This window comes from Manduca sexta, chromosome 10 (assembly GCF_014839805.1).
Source record: "Manduca sexta isolate Smith_Timp_Sample1 chromosome 10, JHU_Msex_v1.0, whole genome shotgun sequence".
Lineage (NCBI taxonomy): Eukaryota > Metazoa > Arthropoda > Insecta > Lepidoptera > Sphingidae > Manduca > Manduca sexta.
In genome coordinates, this window is record NC_051124.1 from 2,781,032 (window position 1) to 2,788,816 (window position 7,785).

Sequence of the window (7,785 nt, forward strand, 5' to 3'; positions counted from 1 at the left end):
GCAGTGCCATTTCTAAAATATAATTAAAACAATCAAGGTCTAGCCATAAGTACGTTTTTGATGATTCGTAACGCTGGTTCAAGCTGGTAATATAATCGTCTACCTAATTTTAAAAGAGATCTCTAATGCCATTGTTTTCAATTTTCTTGCCAAATTAGGTACAAAAATCCATAGATATCATTGTGCTTATCTGTGAACAAAATATGACAATGACAGCTGACAATTTCGTGACATTGACAGTTACTTGAAGAAATTGTATTGTTTTCATTTGGAATTTATTTTAATTTTACTGAATCACTAACACCCAAAATGGTCGATGATCTGCGCAAATACTTAAACCATTTATTGGAAAAGTAAGGTGTTTCCTTCACACCTCAGTTTGAGACCTTAACATTACCACTGAACATTATTTTCATTTCAGAGTAAATGGTCTTCATTGTATACTAATAACCGACCGAGATGGTGTTCCATTGGTGAGGGCGGTGACTGAGAGAGCTCCGCAACTAGCTTTGCGGCCCAATTTTATATCAACCTTTGGGATGGCAACAGACCAGGCGAGCAAACTTGGCCTAGGCAGGAATAAGACCATTATATCAATGTACTGCAGTTATCAGGTAAAAAAGATATGATTTGACTCTTTGAATTTAACTTATATTTTAGTAGATATATTGATACAATAATTTGAAACACTGTAGAAGGCAAGTTCTTGGTGATCTCAGCTCTGAAGCAACTTTTAAACATATAAGAAAATGCTCAAATTCATATAATCAAGAGTTTATGTTATTTTTAGGTAATACAAATGAATAAGCTGCCATTAGTGATAACATTCATAGGCAGTGATAACTGCAACACTGGTCACATCCTCTCATTGGAGCACCAGATAGAACCGTTCTTGAAGGATCTAGAAGCTGTGGTAGCAGATGCACCTTAGTGATGGTGAAAATTTTATACTTTTTGTAAATTGATATATTATTCAATGTTAGTGTACAATGTTCTTAGTATGCCTTCATTTATATTGAAGATTTGTTGTAGGAATAAAGCAGAATTTATTTTATAACAAAGCAAATACCAATTGATATCTTTGGGGTGCTGTATTGCCTTGATTTGAATTGTATTTTTATTTATTTTATCGAGCCTTGAAGCCTTTATATGACTATTGCATGTCTAATCTTGAATTTGTTGAATCTAAATTCTTGTATGTATGTCAGATTTATTGGATAATTATTATTATTATTAATATGTGAACATTGTTGAGAATTTTTTATTTTACTTCATATTAGAATATCACAACAAATTTCAATGCATACTAAGACTGTTGTACACAGAAATCTTATTATTAAAATGTATGTCAAAAGCCTGGCTTTAGATTATACCTAGCTTAATTATTCGGATTATTGGATATATATTCTTTATTAGAATATGATGTTATCTGTAAATATTATAATTATTAAGATTTAATAAATATTTGGATTATATTTTATAAGTTTTATATTCATATAAACTAAGAAAATTCAGGGGAGTGGATAAAGGACCTAAATAAAAATTTATCAGAATATTTTGCTGGCACAGTTGGTTTATAATCAAATAAACTTGGAGTAGATATTCATGGTATTCATTATACACTGTATTGATATTACATAGTATTTTATTTGAGTTGAACTGGAGTGATAAGTGGTTTGCCGGTGAGTCCGTTGATGACGTTGTTGGCGGCAAGCTCAGCCATTTCTCTGCGTGTGCGCACCGTCGCGCTTCCGATGTGTGGTAGGACAACTGAAAAAAGTAAGAATTCTATTATATAGGGATATTGTGCTAACTTTTAAGCACCCACTGCACTATAGTATGGGACTAGTTCATGTGATTAAACCATGTCTACAAATAAGTATTTCAACTAGAGCAGTATATGACGTGTTAAATAATATAACAGTTGTGACAAGAAAATGCGCCATATTTCCACAGATATTATATATTTTTTTAATTTATTCTTTCTGATTATATTAACTTGGTATTGTAAATGTACATAATATTAAATATTTTTAAGCGCGTTGATAGGGTATGGTAAACAATAAATTTTAAAATATAATAAGGATAAGCTGGTTATATGAATTGGTAGTGATTTAGGGACTTATAGCGGGAAAGGGTTTTTCACGCGACAACACATTATTGGATATACTTACACATATTCGGTAGTGTTAGTAGTTTGTGGTCCTTTGGCAAGGGCTCTGGCGTAGTGACGTCCAACCCTGCTGCGTAGATCTGCTTGTTCTTCAGCGCGTTGTACAGAGCCTCCTGCTCGACCAGGTCTGAAAATCAGTGCCAGTTAAATATCTTCTCCCGTAAATTTATCCATTATTTTCTCAATATAAAGTGATGTAGGTATACAGAGCAAGATTTTTTTTTTATGTTTCGAAATGGTCTTTATTATTATTTGGGTGACAAAGAGTGTGAGTGTGTGAGGTTCCGTTATTTGATACGTAGTTCGTCCCCCACAGAGTAAGATTGTCTTGTGCGGTTTGTAACTTAGTCTAAGCAAGTTCTCGAAGTAATAAATTGCGCAAAGACAGATGCGTTTATACTATCGGCAATATTTCAATAATTAATCTATACACATGCGACTCGCTGCAAGTCCTGAGAGTTTCAAAATTTGCAGATCAGCCGTGATTGTTTATACGAAATAAAAATTTAAGTCAACTTTTGCAAAAAAATATTTAGTCGGAACCTCGCTTTAGAACGACATCTTTAAGTGTATTTTCGCTTTATACGTCATCCCATCAGCTTGTACGCGTCAAGTATAGGCGAAAGAACTTATTTAGGCCATACCACCCATAGGTCTAATCTTGCGCGGGCGCACATTTTGACGAAAATTAAAAAGATACAGCAATATTGTTTTACCTTATTCTTGGACTACCCTCGTAACTCCCAATAACTTACCTCCACGTCCAACATTAACCAGTATAGCGTTTTTCTTCATCTTGGCTAGCGTGGTCTCGTTGATCATGTGCCTCGTCTCATCCGTGAGAGGGGCGGATAGAAGAATAAAGTCACTTTGTGACAAAAGTGTATCGAGGTTCACGAATTCGGCGCCGAGGGCTTTACCTGTGAAATGTTTTATGATTTTCTTGTGAGATAAGTATGATTTTTCAATTTAAGAATTTAGGCAGTTGCCTTTGAAAACCTTGTCAATATCGTCAAACTAGGCCTTCGGATATCAAACGGTATACAAATAAATATAACGCGTGTTAGGATTTTGGAAACTCCGAGCTGCGACTGAGTCATTTTTAAGATGGAAAAATCCAGTCACAATTATTTTGGCCCGACCCGGGATTAGAATCTAGGACCTCAGCGTGGTAGTCTTATTCGTACCATTTACAATTATGCCATCGAGGCAGTCATTGGATATAAAAGGACATTAAATATAAGATGTTTGTGGAATCTTGCGATACAAATTTTGATAAATTACTGAGGCGTAGGTTATTTAACGCCTTTCAAGGATAAGTATATCAGAATATCTATTACATTTTACCTTGAATTGTATTTAATAAAAAAAAAAAAAAAAAAAAAAAAGTGAATGGAAAAAGAGAAATACGCTCGATTCTTCGTAATAATTAATAATAGTACTTGTAATAGCTACATGTACAAAGTTACTGTTATGAATTGTAAAATTATTGAGTAATGACGTGTTTGGATTTAGGCAGTGGCATAGCCTGATTAGCAGGGATGGGGGCAGCAAAATGAGTGAAATAAAGATTTTCTCACGTAATCTTTTTAGTTTTTAGCACTATCTTTTGAAGTTAAATACTAATTTTCGGCGCCATGAGCTAAAAAAAGGCCGGAAAAAAGGATGCGATTTTTTTTCGTAATCGTTATTATTTTTGGTGCCACAGGCTGTTTTCATTCTACACAGTACCTTCTTGATAGTACAAAAAGCCTATAATCAAATGTAATAAAGACTATTTATGTACAAAATTTGAAATAAGTATAGCCTGACCAGGAAATTGTGGAACTACTTTCTTTACTGATGACGTTAACTGAACGAAAGTGCAAAAGTAGCGCACCTGGTCCTCTTCAGTATATAAAAAAAATTCTCACCGTACCTTCAGGCTTCTCTCTATGTCCAGTGTAAATGAATCTCGCTACTTCGAAGCCGACAAGTCTCTTCACAACAGCTTGTCCGATACCACCAAGCCCTATTATTCCCACTGTACTGCCCCGAAGATCCTGGCCCAGGACCTTGTCAAAACCAATCTCCCATTGCCCCCTGGAATACAAAAGGCGAATTTGATTACAGTTTTTAGGTTCTTTTTTATACCATTGAATGATAGCAGCAGCAATTTTCTCCCTGCTTGGTATTTAATATTATCTGAATTACATGAAAATTGTGTGCGTGAATTGAACCGATTTTTAATCGATATGGCCAGTCACGGTTGTCAAGCAGCCAAAAAGTCAATCGTAGTATTTAAATAATTTAGAAATTTGATAATAATACCATCCTTGTATTATATATTGTCCACTGCTGGGCATGAGCTTCTACTACTGAGAGGGATTAGGCCTTAGTCCATTTCGGTTGCCTAGTTCGAGTTAGCAGACTTCACATACCTTCGAAATTTTTAAGGATGCACTATGTTATACTAGGTTTTTTGACGATCTTTCCCTTCACAGTTAATCATTATCATTAGCTATGTCCAGTCCACTATTGGTCAATGGCCTTCACCGTTAAAGTGAACGATAATTGATAAAAACACACATAATTGAAAAGCCAGAGATGTGTCTTGGGTTTCGGACTTTCGTCGCAACAGACCATTGCATTCCTAACTAGACTCATGCGAATTAAGCATTTTAGGTCTCTGGTAATGATATAATCTATACTACCATAAATGTATCAAGAGGACACTTGGAAACAAGCCGCGATAAGATTTGAACAGCGGCTGATAAACCTCTGGCTTGATATATGTCTGTTTTAATATATTGTTTCAATATTATCTCATCACATAATGTCAGTCAGTTTAGTCATGCCAAATTTAGATTTCATATCAAGTGATGCTCTGGAGCCAGCCATTATCAAGAAAAATGCCTCAAAAAAATGCATTGAAAGTTCCCCTTTTTTAATTGGTTGCTATTTTGCTTTCCAAGGATGTGCAAATAAGATGCCTAACTGTTAAATTCAAAACTTGTCATAAGTAAATCAGCAAAAAAAATATCTGCTAGAGTTTCGAAAATTGTAACAATAAAACTTATAAATGCGAAAGTAACTCTGCCTGTCTTTTACGCTTTCATGGCTGAGCCACTGAACCGATTTCGAATAAATTAGGTATAGATCGTATGAGATTGGGAAAGGCATATGCTTCTTTTTTATTCTAGGAAAATATATACCGGGACTTTTATCCCGGAAAAACTTCTACGCGGGCGGAAAAGCATATATGTATAATATTTCGGGTATTAGTTAAATATTGAGTTAGAAATACCTTCTAACTTGATCCAAATTCTCGGTGAAGCGTCTCGCGGCTCCCAGCATCAATCCCACAGCAATCTCAGCCACAGCCGGCGCCAGGACATTAGGGGTGTTGGTCAGCTTGATGCCTCTCGCCTTCAATTCATCAGGATTGCAGTGGTTGTAGCCCGCCGATACAGTGCTCACTTGCTTTAGTTGAGGTCCTGGGGGATCGTGGAAAAGGTACCCGTTTATAATTTGTAGAATTGTATAGCTGCTACCTACTATTACCTAAAGAAAAGGATTAACTGATGTAGTATAAATACGTTATGAAAATTTAATCTTAGCAGGCCGGTATAATTGTGTCGCATGACATGAGATAGCCATGCGTTGCCTTTTAATACTTTATCTGGACGGCATCGCGCTTACCATCAGGTATAGGGCAAATACTTCCATGCCAGAATAAAAAAAAATATAAATGTGAAATAGTAATTTTGCATTTCTATGGCCATTGAAAATTTGAAATCTCTTTACGGGACTCTTTTCCAGTTAACTCTATAAGCTAGTTCTTTTGACCTTCAATTCAATCAATAGTAATACCTGCTTTATCCAAGAGTTCCTTGGAGATAGGAAGGTTGGAGCTCCAGACTAACGCAGAGCATCCCGGGATGAGGTTTAAAAGTTCTTCTCTAGCTAACGTGCGGCCTTCTTCGTCGAAGTTGAGGTATTTACATTGTAATACTGTGAAACTGAGATAAAATTCTCAATAAAGCTCGAAGGTATTATTTATTGAATTCTTTATCGTACTCATGTAAATGAGGAAAAAGAAGACATAGTACCTATATCCACTTATAAATAGAGTACTATTGGCGGACTTATCACTCGAGGCAATATCTTACAATATATTGCATAGATTATATTCTTGTGAAGTAATTAATTTTCGTAAATAATAGACCTGCCTGTATAAAAAATATCAAAAAGTTTCAAAGATTTAGGTAAAAATAGCAGCAATTGGTACAATAAGTTCATATCGATCCCATACAGTGGCCCGATGACGCGCGGTGGGAAGTGACATTACTAATTACAATAATTTTAGGTAACATAAAAAAGGTACTACGACAGACACCGACGGCTTAAACTTCTAGCCACTTGAATCATCTGCTTGCGGGGATAAAATCTGCGGCCTTACACTGCATAACCGTCTCAGGGTCCGCTAACACACGGAGGCTGCTTAATTTCTTCTACGACAAAAAAGACGAGACTCGATTTTGCGTTCGATATGAAATGGTTGGAAAACAGGTTCGGCGAGTTGGGAGAAAACTATCAATCAATTATCAACTACTTACCAGTCTACCTATACTGTTTTATGAAGCTGAAGGATTTTTTGTATGAATGAGCAAATTTCTAGAACTACTACACGCATTTTGTTATTGGAATCGTACTTACGTAAGTGGAGCCGTGAACAAAAGCGAGTATTTCAAATAAATTGTAAATAACGCCCCATAAGTAACCACTGTATCATAACAATACTACATGATTAAATTTGTTATAACAGTCTGAATGTGAACGACTATCGAATAACAAGTCTTCATAATATTTTTTGCTTGTTTTCCTTAAGTTCATTTACATAACCACTGTGATTAAATGAACTGGTGTTGATTTATTTTTAGCTATTTTTAGCTAGCTAAAAATAATAAGCGAGCACCTGGTAATAATGATTTTTATGTTTATTTTGAGAAAGCAATTAAAAATACACAATGTACTAGAAACAATATCTAAAAAAACGACTTAATAATGATTTTACAGTTTCATACGCTTGTGTCTAAAGACGATTGTCTTAAGGTCTTTACTGCCACAAAACTTAAAACAGAAATACAATAATATATTTATTATTACACTTACTGTTCTTGCAATATCTTAAGTGCACTCTCCGGAAAGTCGTTAGACGACACCAACACTTTAAGATCCTTCGTCATGATGCTACTAGCGCCGCACTGCCACAGGTGTAGCAAAACAACGCCTAACAATGACTGAATTATCATTGTTTATGTAACAAATCACTTATATTTTATCTGTACTGGAATAGCTTCAAGCGGCGAGTTAGTCAGCTGTCGTGCGTATCAAGGCCGTAAGATTATCGCGCCAAGCGCAAGAAAAAAAAAAGTGACTATGGTAACCGGGAATGTGGTGTGTACTCGCTAGTTGTGGACACTAGACTGATTTGATTTTCATTATAATTAAACTTATATACATAACTGGACTATATGAATGTAAACGATAGTGAATGCAAGTTTCTTAGTAATAATGTGTCAATAATGATGCTAAACAGGTCATGAGGTGAACACGTCTATTAAGTTCAT

At 35.3% G+C, this 7,785-nt stretch overlaps 2 protein-coding genes across 2 annotated transcripts; one reads left to right on the plus strand and one right to left on the minus strand.

Moving 5' to 3' along the window:
• The first annotated feature begins 190 nt into the window (after window positions 1-190).
• LOC115443845 (ragulator complex protein LAMTOR3 homolog) lies at window positions 191-1,475 on the plus strand. Its single transcript, XM_030169428.2, has 3 exons — window positions 191-353; window positions 422-614; window positions 791-1,475. The coding sequence occupies exons 1-3, from the start codon at window positions 310-312 to the stop codon at window positions 929-931; spliced, it is 378 nt and encodes a 125-aa protein (XP_030025288.1). The 5' UTR covers window positions 191-309; the 3' UTR covers window positions 932-1,475.
• An 80-nt stretch (window positions 1,476-1,555) lies between these two features.
• On the minus strand, window positions 1,556-7,652 carry LOC115443841 (glyoxylate reductase/hydroxypyruvate reductase). The gene is made up of 7 exons (XM_030169424.2): window positions 7,328-7,652; window positions 6,026-6,174; window positions 5,460-5,649; window positions 4,092-4,255; window positions 2,929-3,093; window positions 2,175-2,300; window positions 1,556-1,770 (listed from the first exon to the last, which is right to left on the minus strand). The coding sequence occupies exons 1-7, from the start codon at window positions 7,465-7,467 to the stop codon at window positions 1,646-1,648; spliced, it is 1,059 nt and encodes a 352-aa protein (XP_030025284.2). The 5' UTR covers window positions 7,468-7,652; the 3' UTR covers window positions 1,556-1,645.
• Between the last annotated feature and the right edge of the window lie 133 nt (window positions 7,653-7,785).

Excerpts from the sequence above, each read along its gene's own strand:
- LOC115443845 (XM_030169428.2), top strand. The coding sequence starts at position 310 with ATGGTCGATGATCTGCGCAAATACTTAAACCATTTATTGGAAAA. Across the intron at positions 354-421 it reads TTAAACCATTTATTGGAAAA|AGTAAATGGTCTTCATTGTA; the intron begins GTAAGGTGTTTC and ends TTTTCATTTCAG. Across the intron at positions 615-790 it reads CAATGTACTGCAGTTATCAG|GTAATACAAATGAATAAGCT; the intron begins GTAAAAAAGATA and ends TGTTATTTTTAG.
- LOC115443841 (XM_030169424.2), bottom strand. The coding sequence starts at position 7,467 with ATGATAATTCAGTCATTGTTAGGCGTTGTTTTGCTACACCTGTGGCAG. Across the intron at positions 6,175-7,327 it reads CTTAAGATATTGCAAGAACA|TTTCACAGTATTACAATGTA; the intron begins GTAAGTGTAATA and ends ATTTTATCTCAG. Across the intron at positions 5,650-6,025 it reads GGAACTCTTGGATAAAGCAG|GACCTCAACTAAAGCAAGTG; the intron begins GTATTACTATTG and ends ACGATCCCCCAG.